We start from the raw sequence: 25781 nt of genomic DNA on the forward strand, positions 1-25781 counted from the left end.
AGTGGTGACACGTGGCCAACTGAGAGAGAGGTAAATAAGGGCAGAGGTCAATGTAAAAGTCACTGCCATAGGGGTTAGCTATTCAGCGTTACAGACATGCTGAGATTCAAAGAAGGACGTTGAGGAAAGTAAGTGGGTGAGGATGATAAACAAATAATTAAAACCAGGCCAAGCTTCTCCCTGTAATAATGAAAGTCATGTAGACCTGGTTAAAAGTAAACCAAGACCCTAGAGGCCTCTCTCCATAAAGAACACAAGGCTAAATTCAGATGTGATAACACACATGTTGGCCCTAGCCCACTGTCAATTACTTCCCTCCACCAATAGGATATCAGGACAGCTCTCTAGAGTCTGGAGAGCATCAAGCGCATCATAGCCCCACTGCTAAACCAGAACAACCTTATTTATTTGACAAGTTAATCATTTAGCAGACTCTGTTATCCAGAGCGACTTACAGATAGTGCATTCATCTTAAGATAGCTAGGTGGGACAACATAGTAAGTAAATTGAATCTATTGTATGTTGCACACTGGATTAAAGGCTATCATCACATTATGTTGCCCACAAATGTTCTTATGACATTTCTATGGAGAACAGTGTTTCACTCTTTCTCTGCATAGTTTATAAAAATACTAGCGACAATAACTTGTGTTTTTATAATAACTATATGTTTTGGTTCTATGCATAGTATTTGTGTCATACATAAATTAAGCAAGGATAACATGATACATTCAGAAAGTGTTACAGTAGCCTACAGTAATATGTTGTCTCTGTGGAAAGAGAAAGACATTGCAAAATTATAAGACTAGCCCTAAATGATTTTCCTCTTCTATCAAACATTCCTTAAATTACCCATGGAAACAATAAAACAAGGTATACATTCTTTACCTAGCACAATTCAACAATCTGCTACCACACTCCCAAATGATCAACTCGCAAACAATGCTTGTATCAAAGCATTGAGAGTCAACAAAGTTGTGTAAATGCCTGGAAGAGAGGAACTCACCGAGACAAAGGCTGCCATGCTGTGCTATCTGCCGTGCTGTTTCTGTTAGTCTGTCTGCTATGTAGCTTCTTCACAAGAGTCACAATGTGTGACAGTCCCTCTAACACAAAACGCTCTGCCCACTGCTTCTTAATGATGTCACCAGTACATGATTCCTGCCTACAGCCATAATCTATACTCTAGACTGTGGATTAGGGTCTGAAACAACCTCCACACCAAACCAATAGGGTTGTGAACAGGCTGTCCTATTTTAACCTGAATAATCTTGGAAAGTGGACCAAGCTGTCAGCGTTAAATCAACAACAATTGATTTGATGTTCTCTTCCGTGTTTCCGGGTTAGATAATGGGATATATCCTGTTGTGTGATTACACAACATTACAATTTAATGTCAGAAAATGATATTACAGGGTTGATTTTCTGTCCTAAAATGTAATCTTGCCAAATATGTTTCTGATGTGTCTTGGTTGCCTATTTATAGGTTTGTGATTCAAGAATACCACTATGCAGATGGGTATCATGATTGAATACCACTCTGCAGATGGATACCATGACAGAATACCACTATGCAGATGGATACTATGACAGAATACCACTCTGCAGATGGATACTATGATAGAATACCACTATGCAGATGGATACCATGACAGAATACCACTCTGCAGATGGATAGCATGATAGAATACCACTCTGCAGATGGATACCATGACAGAATACCACTCTGCAGATGGATACTATGATAGAATACCACTCTGCAGATGGATAGCATAATAGAATACCACTCTGCAGATGCATACTATGACAGAATACCACTCTGCAGATGGATACTATGATAGAATACCACTATGCAGATGGATACCATTATACAATACCACTTTGCAGATGGATACCATTATACAATACCACTCTGCAGATGTATACCATGATAGTCTTTCATGGTTGAGGGTTGAGGAGAAATTGACTACTTCTCTTCTAGTCTTCTTAAGAAACATTTATGTGTTGAAAATGGCTAAGCTCTTGTATAATATTTTTTCATATACTTCAAACAGACATACAAACCCCACCATACACACCTTTATGGTGTATCTTCACAGTATCCAAACTAAAAACAAATTTAATGCATCACTCAGTTATGTATCAAATCAAATTGTGTTGGTCACATACACATACTTAGCAGATGTTATTGCGGGTGTAGCGAAATGCTTGTATAGAGCCATGTCATGGTGGAATGCTCTGCCACCAGAGGTTACTCAGGCAAAAAGCAAGTTCAGCTTTAAAAAACAGATATAGAAAACATCTTGTATCAAAGTGCCTCCTCTTTCTAAAGAGATATTGTAATTTAACTATACTGTATATAAGAATGAATATGGATATATAAATAGTGTGTAGATAGTATTTTTGTTGTCTCTTGGTGTCTTTCCTATATAAAACTCTTATTTTATTTGTAAACAAATATTTTGAATTGAATGTAATATATTATGTTGTTCTTGTCTATTTCTGTTGTGTACTTTGTAATGTATTTGTACGTTTTATGTGGAGCCCAGGAAAAATAGCTGCTACATGTGCAGTAGCTAGCTAATGGGGATCCTAATAAATTAAACTAAAGTATTTTAATAATTCTTTAGTAAATATGAATCAGGATTGCCATAGCGTGACAGCAGGACCCTATTTCTTCTCTAACACCAGGTACCCAGTGGAGTCCTTCTCACGCTCAGGCATTAAGAGCAGCAGAACCCCCTAGTATACTTGGCTCCCAAACACCTCACACTCTCTGCCCTCCCCTGAAGCCAGCAGACATCTCCTACAGACACACGGCGAGGAAGGGAGGCAGTAGGTCAGTGGAGCCCAAGGAGCCGTCGTTCACGGACCACCTGGACTTCCGCTTTCTCAGAGCCTCCTCTGCCCTGGAGAAGTTCAATGGGGAGCTGCTGTATAAGTGTGCCAGCTGCTTGTGGTACTACCCCAGCCTGTCCTCTCTTCAGACACACATCACCCTGGGCTTTATGGAGGGCTTCAACTGCAGGGTCTACTACAGGAAGCTGAAGGAGCTGCGCTGCAGGAAAGACATGAAGAGGATCCAGGTGATCTCTCTGGAGACCACAGCCAAGAGAGTCAATTGCTTCTCAGCAGGAAATAGGGTGGCAGAGGAGCTGAGGAACAAGAGCAATGAGGAGACAGAGAAGAGCAGTGAGGAGCTGAGGAACAAGAGCAGTGAGGAGACAGAGAAGAGCAGTGAGGAGCTGAGGAACAAGAGCAGTGAGGAGACAGAGAAGAGCAGTGAGGAGCTGAGGAACAAGAGCAGTGAGGAGACAGAAAAAGGGCAGTGAGGAGCTGAGGAACAAGAGCAGTGAGGAGACAGAGAAGAGCAGTGAGGAGCTGAGGAACAAGAGCAGTGAGGAGACAGAGAAGAAGAGCAGTGAGAATCAGATGTGGCTTTCTGAGATAGAGGAACCCACTGATCATTACAGTCACTAAAATCATTATACCTGTTTTCATTACAGATGAATTTTCACAGTAACAAAACATAGCTATATACAATACAACTTTTTCATGATCCCTGCTTCTTAGTACAGTTGGAGCCAGATATACTAAATACATGCTATTTCATGAGGGAATTAATGAGTTTACTGATTGGCATCTGGGATTTCAAACAGCTGATTTTCTAACTCTGTCCATGGTGCTGAAGTTGGATACATCCTGAGGTCAGTAGCCCAACGCCCTCAGATAAGTACGGAGTACGAGGGGAAGCCTAGTGTCTTTTTGGACCGATCTGTGAAAGGTCCTTCTACAACTATTTACTACAACTATTACTAATCACTATGTAGAACAGAATAGCAGTATTTTCCAAATGTATGTTAGAGCTCATCTACTCAGCCCTCTTTTCTCAACACTCCATCAACACTGCCCTCTAGTGCATTTTATTGGCATGTCTGGGTAATTCTTTCACTAAATGGCCCTGCATATATTTGAAAAGAATAAATTGTATTGTATTCAGAATTAGCTAGTTAGTTTGTCCAATATTTCATTTGTCAAGACCTCCAGCAAATTTGATCAAAAGAAAACTGTTCATCTTATCACCAAACTTACAGTGTAACGTTTATTAATCAACCCAAGTGCTTCTTATGACAAACATATTCATTTTATTTCACAAGAAAAGCAGGAGGCCCTCAAAGGCAGAAGGAAAACACAAAAGTATAAAATGTGCAACATATCTATCTAATTTCTTAATGGCCTAATACATGGCACAACCGGACAATTCATAGACATTTCAGTAGTAGGGAGGTCTTTAAGAGCGTTAGAGAGCTTCAGAGAGCTTTACAAAGCTTCGGAGAGCTTCAGAGAGCTTTACAGAGCTCCAGAGAGCTTTACAGGGCTTCAGAGAGCTTTACAGAGCTCCAGAGAGCTTTACGGTTCTTCAGAGAGCTTTAGAGAGCTTTACAGCGCTTTAGAGAGCTTTAGAGAACTTTAGAGAACTTCAGAGAGCTTGAGATAGCTTTACAGAGCTTCAGAGAGCTTTAGAGAGCTTCGGAGAGCTTCGGAGAACTTCAGAGAGCTTTGGAGAGCTTCAGAGAACTTTAGAGAGCTTTCTAGCCAGGCTCTGCATGACCACCTGTCTGGCCAGGTCACTGTACAGAGCCACTCGGTGGACACGACTATCCACGACGCGGTAATCAAACCCGTTCGCCTGTCCCGTCACCAGCTGGCACACGCCTGCCTCGTCAAAGCCCTCGCCCACAGTGACTGCCAGCAGCTGTGTGTTCTCTGCCAGGGCGGCGGCAGCGGCTCCGGGGATAGCAGGCTGGGCAGAGGCCACAGACCTGCCGTCCGTGAACACCACCACTTTCCTGGGGATAGCAGAGCGGCCCTCCCTCTGGAGGGTGGAGGTCAGGAAGGCCAGGGCAGCCGGTAAGTCGGTGGCCCCGTCCATGTAGAGCGTAGCTGCTAGCCCCATTAGCACATCCTCAACCCTGGCAGTGAAGGGCACCTCCACTCTCTGCTGCTGCCCATCGCTGTACTGCATGACGGACAGGCGGAGCAGCCCTCCCCGGTCCTGTGACAGCAGCCTGGCGGCCATGTTCTCAACAAACTCTCTGGCTCTGTAGAAGTTGGCCTGGCCCACACTGGAGGAGCCATCCAACATGAAGACTATGTCTGTAGCTTCCTGGAAGTTGGCTGGAGGAAGAGTGGACTATTTTAGAACAGCAGTTGGGGATCAGATACATGTACATACATTCCACTAAATCTTTAAATTGCAGTACTAGGCTGAATGCTAAATAAATAACGTATTGTAACGCATAGGAAACTGTGACCATAAAAACAAGGGAGAGGAGCAGTCTTACCTGGACAGGTGTAATCAGGACATTTCTTATCTGTAAACACAACCCAGACCTTAGTTGAGAGCATAGGAACATAGCATGTAGCTAGCTCCTGATATTGTAAATTAGAGCTAGTCTGTACACAGTCTACCTTGGCAGATATAGCCAGTAACGTTGTTGAAGAAGGAGTCCTCCAGCAGTTGCACGTGGTCTGTAATCTTCAGGTAGAGTCCAGGTGAGGCTGTGCCCAGACAGGTGATCTCCTCCAGCATGGTGGCGTAGGACGCCCGTCTGAAGATGTCACCTATGCCAATGCCAACCACCTGAGGAGCCAAGATGGAGGACATACGGAGGCTTTGACACAAAATAGCGGATTTGGAGGAAAGAGAGATGGTTCTCTTTATGTCTAATGAAATGGACCCTTAGTCCTGACATCATCTCTTCACCCCCAACCTATACATGTCCTTCAGCCCAATGCCCACTCTCCCCATCCCATTGCCCAGTCCCATTGCCATCCCTCACCCTTATATTGGGCACAGAGCAGAGGGAGGACAGCGGTTTGGCATCCCGGCGAGTGTCTGACCGTCCGTCCGTCAAGACTACGGCCACCTTTCGGTCCAGCTGGGAGCTGCCGAATGCCTGCCGGGCAAAATCCAGCGCCTCTCCCGTGTACGTACCACCGGCAATCCAGCGCATGTTTCTCACCGAGCTGCAAGTATGGGACATCAAACACAACAGTTAGTCAGTCAGTCAGTCAACTGATATCAGGTAACTGCTGTACTTTGGACTTTTGACTCTTATCTGGTCTGACCTTTTGAGCTGTGCTACTGTGGTGATCTTGGGGTCCTCCATAGATACCAGCTCCCGGGTGCCGTCATGGCTGTACTGAACTACACCCACTCGCGATCCTAGCTCCTTCTGCAAACAGGAACACACACAGAGAAACAACATTTAGTTAAGGCCCCTCTCTCACCGAGGGAAGCCAGGACAAATGTTCACCCACCTTGTCTTTGCTGAACTTGGTCATCTTGTTAATGATTCGAATTATAAACTCTTTTTCCAGGGTGAAGTTCTGCAGCCCAACGCTCTCTGAACTGTCCAGTACAAAGAGTAGCTTCACCGGACCACACTCACACACTGTGAATGCCAGTTACATTATCATTATAATAATATCATGATATATTCTGAGCATCATACACCATATGAATAGTACAGATGAAGGATCTTAATTTGATCACTCTTTTGTTTCTGAAAATTGTCCTGCACAGCAGGAAATGCAAACTTGTAGTGTGTTCGAGGTTTAAAAAGGCTTCTAAAGTTTGTAATTTACACTTTAGAATGTCAGACTTGATTTGCCCTAATGAAAAATGTATCAACTCCTACAGAAGAATCCCAGTTAACTATAATCCACGTAATAATTCACATTCCCTGTTGCTGCAGGATTATTCTCAAATTAAGATTGTACATCTGTATATCTATGTCACTTTTTACAATTCATGCTGTGGATGTAATTTGGTGCCTCTCAGAGTCTCTTACTGGCATACAGAGGGAAATTGAATCTTGAAAATTTAAACTGAAGGTCATACAAGGATGTAAAATAATGCCATGTGTAACTGTTAAGCGCTAAAACTTTGTATGGGTCCAGGAACTTACCACAGCATGCTACAAGAGAAAAACAAAGACATTAAATCAAGATCCACCCTGATTGATATCTTAATCCCAGCCCCATCATTTACAGTTTTTTTTTACAATCGCTAACATCCTTTTGTCCAATCTGTAGTCGCATTTTCAAAGTCTTGTCACAAAGTTCGTCGTCTGAGGAGGAGAAATCATCGGACCAATATGCAGCGGTGAAATTGCTCATCTTTTATTAAAGAAAGGAAAAAATACTCATACAAACAAACGATGAAAAACAGTACTGTAAGGTGCTCGGACTATACACGGAAACAACCACCCACAAACACAAGAGAAAATTAACCCACTTAAATATGGCCTCCAATTAGAGACAACGACAACCAGCTGCCTCTAATTGGAGGTCGTTCTAAAACCCCAACATAGAAATAGAAATAGAAAACCCAGAGAAACACATAAACACAAATATAGAACATACACCAAAACACCGAAACACACAAAACAAACACCCCCTGCCACGCCCTGACCAAACTACAATAACAAGCAACCCCTTTTACTGGTCAGGACGTGACAGTACCCCCCCCCCCCAAAGGTGCAGACCCCGGATGCACCTAAACACAAAACCCCCACAAAAAATAACCCCAAACTTAAAGGGAGGGAAGGGAGGGTGGCTAGCGTCACCGATGGCTCCCGTGCTACACCCCCCCTCCCCAATCCTACAACTACGGAGGTGGCTCAGGCTCCGGATTTAGTCCCCATTCTAACCTGCCCACCCCCCTTGAAGGCTCATGGCTGTAGACCACTGCTGAAGGCTCTGGGCTGAGGTGCGTCGCTGGAGACCTAGGGCTGAGGTGCGTCGCTGGAGACCTCGGGCTGAGGTGCGTCGCTGGAGACCTCGGGCTGAGGTGCGTCTCTGGAGACTCAGGGCTGAGGAGCGTCTCTGGAGACTCAGGGCTGAGGAGCGTCTCTGGAGACTCAGGGCTGAGGAGCGTCTCTGGAGGTTCCGGACTGTGGGCCGTCTCTGGCGGTTCCGGACTGTGGGCCGTCTCTGGCGGTTCCGGACTGTGGGCCGTCTCTGCAGGCTCCAGACTGTGGGCCGTCTCTGCAGGCTCCGGACTGTGGGCCGTCTCTGCAGGCTCCTGACTGTGGGCCGTCTCTGCAGGCTCTGGACTGTAGGACGTTGCCGGAAGCACTGGACGGGGAACTGTCGCCGGAAGTTCTGGACGGGGAACTGTCGCTGAACGCTCTGGACGAGGAACTGTCGCCGGAAGCTCTGGACGGGGAACTGGGAACTCATCTTTCACCCCAGCTGCCAAACTAACCCTGATTCAGATGACCATCCTACCCATCCTAGATTATGGAGACATCATTTATAGATCGGCAGGTAAGGGTGCTCTCGAGTGGGTAGATGTGCTTTACCATTCGGCCATCAGATTTGCCACCAATGCTCCTTATAGGACACATCACTGCACTCTATACTCCTCGGTAAACTGGTCATCTCTGTATACCCGTCGCAAGACCCACTGGTTGATGCTTATTTATAAAACCCTCTTAGGCCTCACTCCCCCCATCTGAGATACCTACTGCAGCCCTCATCCTCCACATACAACACTGATTCTGCCAGTCACATTCTGTTAAAGGTCCCCAAAGCACACACATCCCTGTGTCGCTCGTCTTTTCAGTTCGCTGCAGCTAGCGACTGGAACGAGCTGCAACAAACACTCAAACTGGACAGTTTTATCTCAATCTCTTCATTCAAAGACTCAATCATGGACACTCTTACTGACATTTGAGGCTGCTTTGCGTGATGTATTGTTGTCTCTACCTTCTTGCCCTTTGTGCTGTTGTCTGTGCCCAATAACGTTTGTACCATGTTTTGCACTGCTACCATGTTGTGTTGTCATGTTTTGTTGTTACCATGCTGTGTTGTCATGTGTTACTGCCTTGCTATGTCGTTGTCTTAGGGCTCTCTTTATGTAGTGTTGTGTTGTCTCTCTTGTCATGATGTGTCCCAGCCCCCGTCCCCGCAGGAGGCCTTTTGCCTTTTGGTTGGCCGTCATTGTAAATAAGAATTTGTTCTTAACTGACTTGCCTAGTTAAATAAAGGTTAAATAAAAAATTACAAATTGAAATGTCCCTCCTGGATGCAATAGATGCCGGCTGCAGAGACATCTCAGCTGAAGACTGCCAGGGGTGGATAAGGCATGCCAAGCGTTTCTATCCAAGGTGCATAGCGAGAGACGACATAAGAGGTGATGTGGACGAGAACATGTGGCCAAATGCTAATGATCATATAGATTAGAACAGGACTGAATTTTAGTGTTTTTGTCACGTTTGTCATATGAAGGAGCGGACCAAAGTGCAGTGTGTGTATCGTTCCACATAATTTTATTGAACTGTGAAACTATGCAAGATACATAAATAAACTAAAGAACAAAAACAACAAACCGTGACGAAGAGGTGCAACATACACTAACTCAAAAACAATCTCCCACAAACCCAGGTGGGAAAAACAACTACTTAAGTATGATCTCCAATTAGAGACAACGATGACCAGTTGCCTCTAATTGGGGATCATCCCAAAAAAGCCCATCATAGAAATAAAGAAACTAGAAAAAAAATCTGTCAGGCCCTGACCACCATAGAAAATAACAGCTTCTATGGTCAGGACGTGACAGTTTTTTCCCTTCTGTGCATTTTTTTTACTGTAATTGTGTTTTATTTTTACACATTTGGAACCAAAGGCCATGTATGTTGGATTTCTTGTTGATCACTGGCAACCATTTCATGTTGCTAATAAAGCTTTTACTGCAGCAATTCTGTCACTTACAATTTTTTTCTACTTTACATTCTATGAAAGTTGAGTCATTCACTTTTAGATAGTATGTTGCCAAAAATGCACACATTCAACACTCAGTGGTTTACAGTAAAAGGAAACTGAATTATAAAAAACAATGGATTTCATATTGTCTAATGTTTGCAGGTAGAACTGAAACATCAAGAGTAATGCAGTTTTTGTAATGCCATCAACTGTTAGTATTTTGAAAGTCATTGTGTTATGATTGACTACACGTTCCTCTTGGATAGAAAACATGTGCTAGTGTTTTCACAGAATGATTAGATACTGTATTGAGTCGGGTTTGCCGTGTTTTGATAGAGTTAGTGTATGTACAGTAGAGACATTTTTTTTTTGCATTATGAAATGTAGAGTTGCTATTTAATGAACAAAATGTGGTTTTGAGCAGAAAATGTACTATTTGGCTAATTGTGTGATGTAGGTGTGTTGCTGTCTTAAGAGTTTACAAAAATAATCTGTAAAAACACTTGCATTCCAAACATACACAACAAACACTGAAATACAGAGTTATTATAGCTACATTACATCCACAACTGCCTCCACAATTTTGTGTGTCCCTGAGTGTGTGTGTGTGCCTGCATATGTATGCCTAAGTGAGTGTGTTCGAGTGTGTGTGCGTGCCTTCCTGCCTGCATGTGTGTTTAAGTGATTGTGTGTGTGTACACTTGCATCTCTTTCACAAAGTTTGTCTCAAACTCAACCCAGGATAAATGCTGCTTCAAATGAACTGTTTAGCTAGGAAGATAAACTGTGTATTAGTCGTCCTTTAGCCTTCAGAGGAGACAGTGCAGGGTACATTTTTAACAGTAGAGGTTGGGACTGTGTTCAAGCTCACTGATACGTCTTCTAAATCTATGTTGAGTAAACTTTTGTTTCACTAAAGGAACATGTTCGGCACAGCAGTATGTTCATCTAGAGAACTTTGAGCACTCAATATACTTACAGCAGAGTTTCTGAATGACCTCCAGGATCTCACATTCCTGAGACAGGAAGATAAATGCATTACAGGGAGATTTAGGATCTTGAGACTGTCCATTTCCATGTATGTGTGTGTGTGTGTGTGTGTGCGTGCGTGCGTGCATGCATGCGTGTGTGTGTGTGTGTGTGTGTGTGTGTGTGTGTGTGCGTGCGTACGTACATGCGTGTGTGTGTGCGCGCGTGCGTGCGTACATGCGTGTGTGTGTGTGCGTGCATACATGCGTGTGTGTGTCTGTGACTGTTATGTACAGGAGTGAAATATACACAGTTGTCATTCAGTGTAAGCAGTATTGACTGCTGACCCTTTTGACACAAATCACGATGACAAAGTTTAATACACACACACTGTGACTGAGGAACAGATAGGTCACTTTTTTACCTCTGACCAACCTCATCAAACCAGCCCACCGTACACTCTCCCATCCCTACAAGCTCCAAGCCCCAACCTTCCTCAACTCTTATTCCTGCACTCCCCCATTACATACACACAGTGATGAAAAGTGTGTTGGAATTTGGCTCCTTCCCATCACCCACAATTGCTCCATTATTTAAGAGTTACTCACGTCTGCCCCCGGATGGCCCACTGGGCCTGGTGATCCCTGAAGGGAAGGACAGGAAGCCATGAGTCAGATAGCAGATTTTCGTTGGTACTTAGTAGGTACTACTTAACATATTCATACAGCATTGGTCATAATAAAAGTAGAAAAATATGTTAACTATGTATTCAGAGCTGTGGTTCCATAATATTTAATGTGAACTCAATGTTGTTGTGGAACTTACATTCTCTCCTGTGAGACCAGGGTATCCTTTTGGCCCCTGGAGGCCTCCCCGACCTGGCTGGTCGTTCTGTGGAATCAATATGGAAGGCGTATGACTGAGAAAACAGGTATAAGCTATGCTAGGCTAGGCAATTTATACCATACGGAGATTACAATGTACCTGGTTTGGCCCTTTGGTGGCAGTGGACAGTGCTGAACTCTTTAATCTAAGGTCAACTTACATCATCACCGCGATCACCTGGCAGGCCGACATCACCCTTCAGCCCTGGGAATCCCCTGATGCCCTATGAGAGAGACAGAGAGAGAGAGCGCGAGAGAGAGAGAGAGAGAGACAGAGAGAGAGACAGAGAGAGAGACAGAGAGAGAGAGATGGTTAGAAGTTGCTGAGAACTTCTTGAGAACTTCCACAAAAATTCTCAGGAAAGTCCCAGCTCATCAATAATCACATTATGAAAAAACAATCTAAAGCGATTGATGTATGTAATTATAGTGGAAACCAGCTGAAGTGAATTTTCCCTTTGTAAGAGGCATCTGTTGTCATGCTGTGGGTTTTGTTTTTACTCTCTCATTTCCTTTCCTTTCCTTTCATTTCTTTCCTGAGAATTTCAGTGGAAGTTCTCAAGAAGTTCTCAGCAACTTCTCACTGCTAACCATCTGTTTTTTAAACTCTGAAATAATAACTGTAAGTCTGCAACACATGCCTGAGGATGACTGTGTATTACAGACAGTGTACTGTTTGTGGATAGGTGACAAGTAAGTGGGTTATGTGTCTCCCCATAAGTGGAGTGAAGTCCAGAACAAAAACTTCCAAATTTCTCTTGTATCCAAATCGTATAAAATTTGATTGGTCACATACACATGGTTAGTGTCACGTCCTGACCAGTGAAAGAGGTCATTTGCCATAGTAGAGTGGTCAGGGCGTGGCAGGAGGGGGGGGGGGGGGGGGGGGTGGGGTTGTTATGTAGGTATTTTGGTTTTTCTGTTTCTATGTGGGTTTGTTCTAGTTATCATTTTCTATGTGTTGGTTTTCATGTTTGGCCGGGTATGGTTTCCAATCAGAGGCAGGTGTCTTTCGTTGTCTCTGATTGGAAGCCATACTTAGGCAGCCTGTTTTTCCTTTAGGGTTATGGGTAGTTGTTTTCCGTTTTGTCTGAGTACCTTATGGAACTGTTGGCTGTCGTGTTGTTCTTTTGTTTAAGTGTTCTCATAAAATAAAGTAAGAATCAGCACTCTACACGCTGCGCCTTGGTCCCCTTTCATCGACCGCTGTGACAGTTAGCAGGTGTTAATGCGAGTGTAGCGAAATGCTTGTGCTTCTAGTTCCGACTGTGCAGTAATATCTAACAAGTAATCCAACAATTTCACAATAACTACCTTATACACACAATTGTAAGGGAATGAATAAGAATATGTACATATAAATATATGGATGGGCGATGGCCAATCGGCATAGGCAAGATGCAGTAGATGGAATAGAGTACAGTATACACATATGAGATGAGTAATGTAGGGTATGTAAACATTATATAAAGTGGCATTGTTTAAAGTGATTAGTGATACATTTATTACATCCAATGTTTAATTATTAAAGTGGCTAGAGATTTGAGTCAGTATGTTGGCAGCAGCCACTCAATGTTAGTGATGGCTGTTTAACTGTCACGCCCTGGCCATAGAGAGGGGTTTATTCTCTATTTTGGTTAGGCCAGGGTGTGACTAGGGTGGGCATTCTATGTATTTTTTTCTATGTTTTGTATTTCTTTGTTTTGGCCGGGTATGGTTCTCAATCAGGGACAGCTGTAGATCGTTGTCTCTGATTGGGAGCCATACTTAGGCAGCCTGTTTTCCTTTGGGTTTTGTGGGTGGTTGTTTTCCGTTTAGTAGTTTGGAATCCTGACGGAACTGTTGGCTGTCATTTTGTTTATTTTCTAAGTGTTCTATTTCTTCATTAAACTTCAAGATGAGCACTAAACACGCTGCGCCTTGGTCTACTCCCTTCGACGGCCATTACAAAACCACCCACCACAAGAAGACCAAGCAGCGTGGACAGGAGGTTTGGACCTGGGAGGAGATCCTGGATGGGGCAGGACGCTGGACAACGCCTGGGGAGTATCGCCGTCCGCAGTGGGAGATCGAGGCAGCTAAAGCGGAACGGTGATACTGGGAGGAACAGGCAAATCAACAAGGCAGGCACGAGAGGCAGCCCCAAAAATGTTGGGGGGGGGGAGGCACACGGGGTGATTGGCGGAGTCAGGCAATAGACCTGAGCCAACTCCCCGTGCTTATCGTGGGGAGCGGTTGACGTGGAGAGCACCGTGCTATGTGGAAGTGCGCACGGTCTCGCCCATCCGCATGCACAGTCTGGTGCGGTCGATACCAGCCCCCCGCAAGTGCCGTGCTAAAGTGGGCATCCAGCCAGGGAGAAGTGCGCCGGCGCAGCACATCTGGCCACCAGTGTGTCTCCTAGGTCCAGCCTACCCTGCGCCTGCTCTACGCACGGCAGCCCTCAATCTCCAGCACAGCCCAGTTCGCCCTGTGCCAGCGCTTCGCCTGCGCCCAGAGCCAAGCCTCCTGCATGTCTCCCCAGCCTGGTGAATCCTGTGCCTGCTCCCAGAGCCAGGCCTCCTGCATGTCTCCCCAGCCTGGTAAGTCCTGTGCCTGCTCCCAGAGCCAGGCCTCCTGCATGTCTCCCCAGCCTGGCGCGTCCGGTGCCTGAGTCACCCGCCAGTCCGGAGCTGCCAGAGTCACCCGCCAGTCCGGAGCTGCCAGAGTCGCCCGCCAGTCTGGAGCTCCCAGAGTCGCCTGCCTGTCCGGGGCCCGCTGCGAGGGTCCCCAGTCCGGGGTTGGCGGCGAGGGTCCCCAATCCAGAGGCGCCACCTAAGTGGGGTGAGCCAGTGGTGGAGCGGGGTCTGCGTCCCGCCCCTGAGCCACCACCGCGGATAGATGCCCACCCGGACCCTTCCCTATAGGTTTAGGTTTTGCGGCCGGAGTCCGCACCTTTGGGGGGTGGGTACTGTCACGCCCTAGCCAAAGAGAAGGTTTTATTCTCTATTTTGGTTAGGCCAGGGTGTGACTAGGGTGGGCATTCTATGTCCTTTTTTCTATGTTTTGTATTTCGTTGTTTTGGCCGGGTATGGTTCTCAATCAGGGACAGCTGTAGATCGTTGTCTCTGATTGGGAGCCATACTTAGGCAGCCTGTTTTCCTTTGGGTTTTGTGGGTGGTTGTTTTCCGTTTAGTAGTTTGGAATCCTGACGAAACTGTTGGCTGTCATTTTGTTTCTTTTGTAAGTGTTCTATTTCTTCATTAAATTTCAAGATGAGTACTAAACACGCTGCGCCTTGGTCTACTCCCTTCGACGGCCGTTACATTAACAGTCTGATGGCCTTGAGATAGAAGCTATTTTTCAGTCTCTCGGTCCCAGATTTGATGCACCTGTACTGACCTTGCCTTCTGGATGATAGCGGGTTGAACAGGCAGTGGCTCGGGTGGTTGTTGTCCTTGATGATCTTTTTGGCCTTCCTGTGACATCGGGTGGTGTAGGTGTCCTGGAGGGCAGGTACTTTCCCCACGGTGATGCGTTGTGCAGACCTCACTACCCTCTGGAGAGCCATACGGTTGTGGGCGGAGCAGTTGCCGTACCAGGCGGTGATACAGCCCGACAGGATGCTCTCGATTGTGCATCTGTAAAAGTTTGTGAGTGTTTTTGTTGACAAGACAAATTTCTTCAGCCTCCTGAGGTTGAAGAGGCGCTGTTGCGCCTTCTTCACCATGCTGTCTGTGTGGGTGGACCATTTCAGTTTGTCCGTGGTGTACACCGAGGAACTTAACTTTCCACCTTCTCCACTACTGTCCCATTGATGTGGATAGGGGGGTGCTCCCTCTGCTGTTTCCTGAAGTCCACGATCATCTCTTTTGTTTTGTTGATGTTGAGCGTGAAGTTATTTTCTTGACACCACACTCCGAGGGCCCTCACCTCCTCCCTGTAGGCCGTCTCGTCGTTGTTGGTAATCAAGCCTACCACTGTAGTGTCGTCTGCAAACTTGATGATTGAGTCGGAGGGTGTGCATGGCCACGCAGTCATGGGTGAACAGGGAGTACAGGAGAGGGCTGAGAACGCACCCTTGTGGAGACCCAGTGTTGAGGATCAACGGGGTGGAGATGTTGTTTCCTACCCTAACCACCTGGGGAGGCCTGTCAGAAAGTCCAGGACCCAGTTGCACAGGGCGGGTTTGAGACCCAGGGTGAACAGCATTCTTACCTAGGTATTCCTCTTGTCGAAATGGGTTAGGGTAGTGTGCAGTGTGATTGTGATTGCGTCGTCTGTGGATCTATTGGGGCGGTAAGCAAATTGGAGTGGGTCTAGGGTGTCAGGTAGGGTGGAGGTGATATGATCCTTGACTAGTCTCTCAAAGCACTTCATGATGACAGAAGTGAGTGCTACGGGCCGATAGTCATTTAGCTCAGTTACCATAGTTTTCTTGGGAACAGGAACAATGGTGGCCCTCTTGAAGCATGTGGGAACAGCAGACTGGGATAGGGATTGATTGAATATGTCCGTAAACACACCAGCCAGCTGGTCTGCGCATGCTCTGAGGATGCGGCTAGGGATGCCGTCTGGGCCGGCAGCCTTGCAGGGGTTAACACATTTAAATGTTTTACTCACATTGGCTGCGGTGAAGGAGAGCCCGCGGGTTTTGGTAGCGGGCCGTGTCAGTGACACTGTATTGTCCTCAAAGCGAGGAAAGAAGTTGTATAGTTTGTCTGGGAGCAAGACATCGGTGTCCGCGATGGGGCTGGTTTTCTTTTTGTCATCCGTAATTGACTGTAGACCCAGCCAAATATGTTTCGTGTCTGAGCCGTTGAATTGCGACTCTACTTTGTCCCTATACTGACGCTTAGCTTGTTTGATTGCCTTGCGGAGGGAATAGCTACACTGTTTATATTCGGTCATGTTTCCGGTCGCCTTGCCATGATTAAAAGCAGTGGTTCGCGCTTTCAGTTTTGCGTGAATGCTGCCATCAATCCACGGTTTCTGGTTGGGGAAGGTTTTAATAGTCACTGTGGGTACATCATCACCGATGCACTTGTGTCACGGGTGTCGTAGGGTGTAGACCAAAACGCAGCGGGAAAATGTATACTCATCTTCTTTTTTTTGAGTGAAGAAGGAAAACACATACAACGTATACAAAAACAAACGAACTGGACAGTCTTGTCAGGCATAACGCAAAACAAGAAACAATCTCCCACAAAATCCCATGACAAACAAACTCCTAATTATAGGACCTTCAATCAGAGGCAACGATAACCAGTTGCCTCCAATTGAAGGTCCAACCCCAATTAACTAAACATAGAACTACAATAAACTAGACAGAACATAGAAATACACTAACATAGAACATAGACTAACAAACCCCGGACCACATAAAACAAACACCCCTCTACCTAAATACATAGCCCGAACCACATAAAACAAACACCCCCTGCCCCGTCCTGACCAAACTACAATAACAAATAACCCCTATTACTGGTCAGGACGTGACAACTTGCTAATAAACTTGCTCACCGAATCAGCGTATACATCAATGTTGTTGTTTGAGGCTATCCGGAACATATCCCAGTCCACGTAGTCGAAGCAATATTGAAGCATGGAATCAGATTGGTCGGACCAGCGTTGAACAGACCTGAGCACGGGCATTTCCTGTTTTAGTTTCTGTCTATAGGCTGGGAGCAACAAAATTGAGTCGTGATCAGATTTGCCGAAAGGAGGGCGAGGGAGAGCTTTGTATGCGTCGCGGAAGTTGGAGTAGCAATGATCCAGAATTTTTCCAGCCCGGTTCGCGCATTCGATATGCTGATAAAATTTAGGGAGCCTTGTTTTCAGATTAGCCTTGTTAAAATACCCAGCTACAATAAATGCAGCCTCAGGATATGTGGTTTCCAGTTTACATAGAGTCCAATGAAGTTCTTTCAGGGCCGTCGAGGTGTCTGCTTGGCTGTGATTATAATCAAAGAGAATTCTCTTGGTAGATAATGCGGTCGGCATTTGATTGTAAAGAATTCTAGGTCAGGTGAACAAAAGGACTTGAGTTCCTGTATGTTGTTATGATCATACCACGACTCCTGCTTCCCTGTAGCTCAGTTGGTAGAGCATGGTGTTTGCAACACCAGGGTTGTGGGTTCGATTCCCACGGGGGGCCAGCACAGGAAAAAAAAAAAAAAAAAAAAAATGTATGAAATTGTATGAAATGTATGCATTCACTACTGTAAGTCGCTCTGGATAAGAGCGTCTGCTAAATGACTAAAATGTAAATGTAAAATGACTCGTTAATCATAAGGCATACACCCCTGCCCTTCTTCTTACCAGAGACATGGTTGTTTCTGTCGGCGCGATGTGTGAAGAGACCGGGTGGCTGTACCGACTCTGATAACGTATCCCGAGTGAACCATGTTTCCGTGAAACAGAGAATGTTACAATCTCTGATGTCTCTCTGGAAGGCAACCCTTGCTCGAATTTCGTCTACCTTGTTGTCAAGAGACTGGACATTGGCGAGTAGTATACTCGGGAGCGGTGAGCGATGTGCGCGTCTACGGAGCCTGACCAGAAGACCGCTCCGTCTGCCCCTTCTGCGGCGCCATTGTTTTGGGTTGCCTACTGGGATCCGATCCATTGTCCTGGGTGGTGGTCCAAACAGAGGATCCACTTCGGGAAAGTCGTATTCCTAGTCGTAATGTTGGTAAGTTGACATTGCTCTTATATCTAATAGTTCTTCCCGGCTATATGTTATAAGACTTAAGATTTCCTGGGGTAACAGTGTAAGAAATAATACATAAAAAAAATTACTGCATAGTTTCCTGAGAACACGAAGCAAGGCGACCATCTCTGTCGGCGCCATCACGATCCTGTGGTTCATTATGTACCAGTAGGACATGATTCAAGATCACTTGAATCTCTCTTTGACAGGCATGGCGCCAGGATTTTCTCTCCCAGTGCTAAGGGGGAGCTTGACCAATACGTGGGGGATGCTAAGAAAATAGTCGATTTTCATGACTTCAGAGTTCTCGTTTCTTCAATATAAGCAGATATGGCACACAGCACACTCAATATAAATGTAGTGTCATGACGTTGCCCTCTGGGTTTTCTATGCACCATCCCCCGACCTCTATACTTCTGACACAAGGCTGTGTGAAGGCGGTCGTAAATTCCAAAGGAAATGTCCTGCCTAACAGGCCACAGTAAAGAGACAGGGTGTTTTCATGGAGAGAACAAAGGATTCTTCCACCTCACAGAATTGGAGAACCGAACAACATTTATGTTCTGGAGAAGGTATAAAAGATCGGTGAAGAATCCAGCTACGAACTGGTCTGCTTGTTACAATTTTATGAAACCCATGAGAGACAATATCAGCCATATTACCATAATAATGTTTATATAATAGCCTCAGCTATGGGACTTACATCTAAATGCTTGTATCAAATGTATTAATAAGGATACAGCTATTTGGAATATGTTGAGATGCTATGTACTGATGTTAATGTGAGAGAATTGTATTTCTGTTCAAAAGCTTAACTAAGTCATCGGCACGCCCCCAGGGACACAGACAGGACAAGGCGTCATGTGACAGGCTTTTCTATGTTCAGTATAAAACCCCCACCCAGAATTTCTTTCACCAGACCAGCTTACCTCAGAAGAGAGAGCCAAGGTTTGACCATGCATCCCTCTACTGAAGTTTAACCATACCACATGGTTAAACTTTTAGACTATCGATACCGACAGAATAATAACAAGTCTTTGATATTAATTAATAGTCTGCAGCTAGAAATTCGGTATCATTGAACGCGAAGACTGACGAAACACCCATTCTATAACGACATGAACGAATGTCGCTTTGAAAGATCCATTCTAACCGAGAAAGATAGAACACGGACAGACTCTCCAACAGAAACAAACTTTTCAACAGAGATCCCGACGACACACTGAGCGTAAATATATATTGATTGCAATTGTTCCCGAATGAGTGAGCGTTCATGTGCAAAGGATTAGCATATCAATTGTTAATATTTATCAACTCTGTTGTGCCTTCTCTGCTGCCCCCAACCCCCTTGTTTGGCCGACAATATGCATGTGTCTTCTTGTTCCATCCAGATCCAGATCAGTGTGATTGAATCATGTTCCCACCACCGGACAGGCTGTCATTTAAAAGGCCTTTCAGTTACTCACCAAGTGTTGTTTTATAGAAGGACGATGCGTCTGTTGTTGTGGTTTAGTACAAGTTAGTCTATAATCTTCTGGACATACAGAGCCTTGGTTTTTTCTGCGTGTATGGACAGGCAGGCAAGGTTGCTGAGTCGAGGGTTTGCCATTTTGTTTCTCATGTAGGTTTTTACATGCCGCATGCAGGAAAAACTGCACTCACATGACTCGGAGGTTACTGGCAGTGTGACAGATATGCATACAAGTTTATAGATGTCCACGAAGGAGTCTTTGGCAGGTTTAAGCATGGACAGGAACTCCAGTGTGCTGCTAACTGTTTCGCCCTGTTCTTTTTTTCTTTCCAAGAGCCGGCGCACTTGGTGCACCTCCGCCAGCAGATTGTCCTCTCTGATTCCATAGTGCTGTGCCATGGGCACAAGGCTCTCCTTTTGAAGGAATCTGGCATGCTTGGGGTTGAGGGCTGACATTCCCATGAGAACTGTACCTGCTTCTGTGGAAAAGCGTTGGGTCATTTCGTTCACCAGTCGGTCAATGACAGGGTAGAACGTGGACGTTCGGAGTTAATCTGGAGAGGACATGGATGGATGCTCGGTTTGAATTGGAGCTTCAACTATAATGTCCTGTAGATGGCGAGGATGTTGGGATTATCTTTTCTCTTGTGGGGGCAGCGGCAGTTGAACGGCGAGATCGACTTTTGCTCACAGGGCCTCTGCCTTGCTCCATATGGCTCTCCAAGAGTCCTCCGTGCGCTTTTCTTTAATGCTCGTGATGACGGAGTGTGCGAGGTCAGTGGCAGTCTCGGGCAAAAGATCAGGGGACTGTAGAGTGTCAGACATGAACTTTGCAGAACAGATCCTCAAACAGGATAAGGTGGAGGATGAATTGAGCATCAATGAGTGTGAGTAATGACCGTGCGTCAGTCGATCTGCGTGAATTTGGCTGCGACTTAATGTCCTTTTTTAAAATTTTAATTTAAAAAACATTTTTAGGATCAGCTTAATATTGCGGAAAGAATATTGCTTCCATCAATGTAATTGTCTGCATCATTTCCAATCCCCCTTATATTTTTTGGGTAAAAATATATATCCATACACGCATGCGTACATATACACATATATAGACATACATACTTTTTTAAAGAATATACCTTTATTATTATTCCCCGCAAACCCTACCACTGATCCCCCAATTGGAGTAAACTAATAAACACTTTGGCTTTTACCTTCAATTTATTAATCTTATACACATTTTACAGACACAGTCTATTTTACAATACCGTAATTTCCGGACTATTGAACCGCACCACTGAATTACATTTTTTATTTTATTTTGACGGCATAAAAGTACAACAGAATACGGGTACAAAAACCCGACGCGCACCAGTAAACAAGTGTACAAGCACTTACAACAAACAATCCCACACAAAGACATGGGGGGAACAGAGGGTTATTTTGAACATAAATAAGCCGCACATGTCTATAAGCCGCAGGTGCCTACCGGTACATTGAAACAAATGAACTTTACACAGGCTTTAACGAAACATGGCTTGTAACAAAAATAAATAGGCTTTAACGAAACACGGCTTGTAACAAAAATAAATAGGCTTTAACAAAGCACGGCTTGTAACAAGAAATAAAAAAAATTGCAGTAAGCTTTAGTTGTCTTTTTGCACTGAGTCAATTCCTCACGCTGCTGTTTCCAACGTCTTATCATCGACTCATTAAGACCAAGCTCCCGTGCAGCAGCTCTATTTCTTTTTCCAACAGCCAGATCAATCGCCTTCAACTTGAAAGCTGCATCATATGCAGCATTTCTTCGTGTCTTTGCCATGATGAGGGTGACAAAATGACTACCGTAATCAGAATGATGGGAAGTTTGAGAGCGCTCAATTTAATCTAAACAGTAAACAAAAAAGTTTTTGACCTTAACCCGTTCGGCAATTTCATTGGTCTAATGAAAAGCTTCATGCCGCCAAAAAACTGAGCACGTCACAGAATGTGTTTTTTTGGAGAAAAAAAAAATAAACGCGGGAAAAATCCATATATTAGCCGCGTCATTGTTTAAGCGTGGGAAAAAAGTTGCGGCTTATAGTCCGGAAATTACAGTAGTTATTTTTTGTTTGTTTTTAGTCCTTCCTCTATTTCTGATGTCCATCCAGTTTGATTTCTATTTGTAACTGTGCTATTTCACAAAAGTTCTGAACCTATATACATTTTACAGACCCCGTATGTTTTACAATGTTTATCTTGTTATTAGTCCCACCTTTCAGCTCCATTCAACCCCTCCCATCTATCTCTCAACATCATCCATTTCGGATTTCTATTTGCCATATATTTTTCAACTGTGCTGTGATGTTTCACAAAAGTTCTGAACCTTTCTATTCTCATAGCTTCTACAGATTGTAAATTAAAAATAAAAATGTTTGCTAAAATAATTATTATATTATTGATTGATTGACTATGGCTTTTCAAATCACCCAGTATTGCTATCTGCAGCGTTAGTTCTAGGCAAATGTTGCAATTCTTCAGCCATTCCTGGACCTGTGATCAAAAACCATCTACATATGGACAATACCAAAATAAATGATCTAATGACTCTGCCTCCGCACAGCAGAATCTGCAGAGCTGGGAAGATTGTATCCCCCATATATATAACATTCTATTAGTTACAAGAATTTTGTATAGTAATTTAAATAGAAAAATTCGAAGCGACTTAATGTCCTTTAAGGTTGCAATGATGGCTGGGAGGGTTTTTTGCACTGCCCACAGTGAGTAGTACTGGCAGGACCATCACATATCAGACAGTTTCTTGAGTTTAATGGGCTGCTGCGAAGACTGAAGTTCCCATTGGTTCATAATGAAATGGGCATGGACAAATGAGCCTGAGAAAAACTTCACGTATTTACCTCATTTCTTGGATATTTAACAATTATTTACTTAACAAACAGTAAGATATTTCTGTCCTGTTAATGCTGTGTTTTATGGTCTCCACTCTAGCACCCTGCAGCTAATCTGGGCTTATGGTTTTACTAGAGATAGCTTGAGCTGATAATTGATGGATATCTCAGTGATAAAAACCAACAGCCACATTCCTATTCTTATGATTAGTGGTGCATATGAGACATATGTCTCCGGTCTGATTGAGCCTGCTGTAAAGGGGTGCGTAACTGGTGGCAGGGAAGTCAGACGCAGGAGAGCAGAACTAGGTAGTAGCCGGAGCAGTTTAATCCAAAAACCAACGGCATAAAAGTACAACAGAATACGGGTACAAAAACCCGACGCGCACCAGTAAACAAGTGCACAAGCACTTACAACAAACAATCCCACACAAAGACATGGGGGGAACAGAGGGTTAAATACACAACAAATAATGAGGGAAATGGAAACCAGGTGTGTAGATAAAACAAATGGAAAATTAAAAGTGGATCTACGATGGCAAGAAGACCGGTGACGCCGACCGCCGAACACCGCCCGAACAAGGAGAGGAAACGACTTTGGTGGAAGTCGTGACACCTGCATTCCATAAACAATATATGGTGTATGTTTAGCCGGGATAGAGATAGCCTGGAGGAGCAGAACAAAGACCTCAGTATTCCTAAGTATCCTGGCATCTGGGAAACTAAGACAAGGTGGGGTTAAAACAACACCAGAGGCAGATGACCAGGAGATGAACCCAGAGTGGCTTAGGATGGCCCTTAGTCTGAATGGGAAGGGAGGAGCCAGCCATGACAGCATTTTTAGGTCTACTATATTTACAACTCTGCATTTCTGTAAAAGTTAAGCTCTCGGCAACACAACTTAGGGTGTGCGGTTGACGGTTTCATTATTGCAATAATGAATCGATGTTGAATAAAGATGAGTGTTTGAATAATTGTCCAAGTCTCTCTCAGTGCTGAAATTTCCACGACAAGCACCATGCCTGCTCTTTGAAACTTTGACAAAAAAGTTTTCAACACAGCTCGAGTAATTGGAGAGTTGTTTCACTTTATACATTTGCCAGAGTCACTGCTTCCTCAAAGACACTTATACTGGTCTGGCTGTTGATAAAAGCCAAGGTATTGTTTGGATGTCAATGGCTAGTGGTGCAATCCAAGTTTATTGGTCCACACAAGGAGTTGGAACCAGTTCAGGGAATAGAACCGAAAACATTTTCAAGGAACAGAAACGGAACCGGGAGTGAAAGTGATCGATAGTGTTCCAGAACAGAATTGTTATTTTAAAAGCATGGGAACCGGTTTTTAACGTTATTTTATGTTCCAGGCATTTTTTTCTAGTCCCACAAATGCAAAGTCCTCCCTCTGTCACTCAGAAACTTCTTCCAGTGTCTACCTGCAAGCTGAAAATCTTTACCAGTGTGTGTGTGTGTTTAGGCTATTGTAGCCCCTCCCCCTTCCAAAGCATAGACTAATGTAGCCCCTCCCCCCTACAAAGTATAGGCTACTGTAGCCCCTCCCCCCTCCAAAGCATAGGCTAATGTAGCCCCTCCCCCTCCAAAGCATAGGTTACTGTAGCCCCTCCCCCTCCAAAGCATAGGTTACTGTAGCCCTTCCCCCCTCCAAAGCATAGGCTTCCGTATTGACGTTACCATAGGCTACTGTACTGACGTTACCATAGGCTACTGTACTGACGTTACCATAGGCTTCTGTATTGACGTTACCATAGGCTACTGTACTGACGTTACCATAGGCTACTGTACTGACGTTATCATAGGCTACTGTACTGACGTTACCATAGGCTACTGTACTGACGTTACCCTAGGCTACTGTACTGACGTTACCATAGGCTACTGTACTGACGTTACCCTAGGCTACTGTACTGACGTTACCATAGGATACTGTACTGACGTTACCATAGGATACTGTACTGACGTTACCATAGGCTACTGTACTGACGTTATCATAGGCTACTGTACTGACGTTACCATAGGCTACTGTACTGACGTTACCATAGGCTACTGTACTGACGTTATCATAGGATACTGTACTGACGTTACCATAGGCTACTGTACTGACGTTACCATAGGCTACTGTACTGACGTTATCATAGGCTACTGTACTGACGTTACCATAGGCTACTGTACTGACGTTATCATAGGATACTGTACTGACGTTACCATAGGCTACTGTACTGACGTTATCATAGGATACTGTACTGACGTTACCATAGGCTACTGTACTGACGTTATCATAGGCTACTGTACTGACGTTACCATAGGCTACTGTACTGACGTTACCATAGGCTACTGTACTGACGTTACCCTAGGCTACTGTACTGACGTTATCATAGGCTACTGTACTGACGTTACCATAGGATGCTGTACTGACGTTACCATAGGCTACTGTACTGACGTTACCATAGGCTACTGTACTGACGTTACCATAGGCTACTGTACTGACGTTACCATAGGATGCTGTACTGACGTTACCATAGGCTACTGTACTGACGTTACCATAGGACGCTGTACTGACGTTACCATAGGATACTGTACTGACGTTACCATAGGATACTGTACTGACGTTACCATAGGATACTGTACTGACGTTACCATAGGCTACTGTACTGACGTTACCATAGGCTTCTGTATTGACGTTACCATAGGCTACTGTACTGACGTTACCATAGGCTACTGTACTGACGTTACCCTAGGCTACTGTACTGACGTTACAAGCATGATTCCGAAGATAGGGAGAGAGATTTAATTAGCTGGAGAATAATTTACTTTTACAATACTAGTTAAGGATTCTATAGGCCTAGTTATCCCGTTTCACAATGGATATGTTAACTACAAAAAGGAAACGTGTTTTTAATTCTGCTGCCGCTCTGCACACACAAGCTTGTTAGCTCAAAGGACATTCAAAGTTCCTCCATAGAAGCTCCTCTTCTTAAGTATAATTCTGTGGACCTAATTCAGATAACACATGTCATAACAAGATGCCCAGCGCTTCAAGCTCCTCCTCAACCTTCTCTCGCTCTCTCGCCACCTGCAAAATTTCAGTCGCCATAG

General features: G+C 44.6%; 1 protein-coding gene across 2 annotated transcripts in view; it reads right to left on the minus strand.

The window, feature by feature from the left end:
- Positions 1-4088: 4088 nt before the first annotated feature.
- The window catches only part of LOC115184522 (collagen alpha-1(VI) chain), a 43842-nt gene continuing 22149 nt past the window's right edge, over positions 4089-25781 (minus strand). For both annotated transcript variants that reach the window (XM_029745374.1, XM_029745381.1), the window contains 11 exons: positions 11789-11851; positions 11569-11634; positions 11352-11387; positions 10754-10790; positions 6975-6983; positions 6325-6458; positions 6133-6239; positions 5844-6030; positions 5473-5644; positions 5346-5375; positions 4089-5178 (listed from right to left, as the gene is read on the minus strand). In XM_029745374.1, the coding sequence (XP_029601234.1) occupies positions 4571-5178; positions 5346-5375; positions 5473-5644; positions 5844-6030; positions 6133-6239; positions 6325-6458; positions 6975-6983; positions 10754-10790; positions 11352-11387; positions 11569-11634; positions 11789-11851 (1449 nt within the window). In that variant the 3' untranslated portion in view covers positions 4089-4570. The remainder of the gene's footprint in view (positions 5179-5345; positions 5376-5472; positions 5645-5843; positions 6031-6132; positions 6240-6324; positions 6459-6974; positions 6984-10753; positions 10791-11351; positions 11388-11568; positions 11635-11788; positions 11852-25781) is intronic.

This window comes from Salmo trutta, chromosome 3 (assembly GCF_901001165.1).
Source record: "Salmo trutta chromosome 3, fSalTru1.1, whole genome shotgun sequence".
NCBI lineage: Eukaryota > Metazoa > Chordata > Actinopteri > Salmoniformes > Salmonidae > Salmo > Salmo trutta.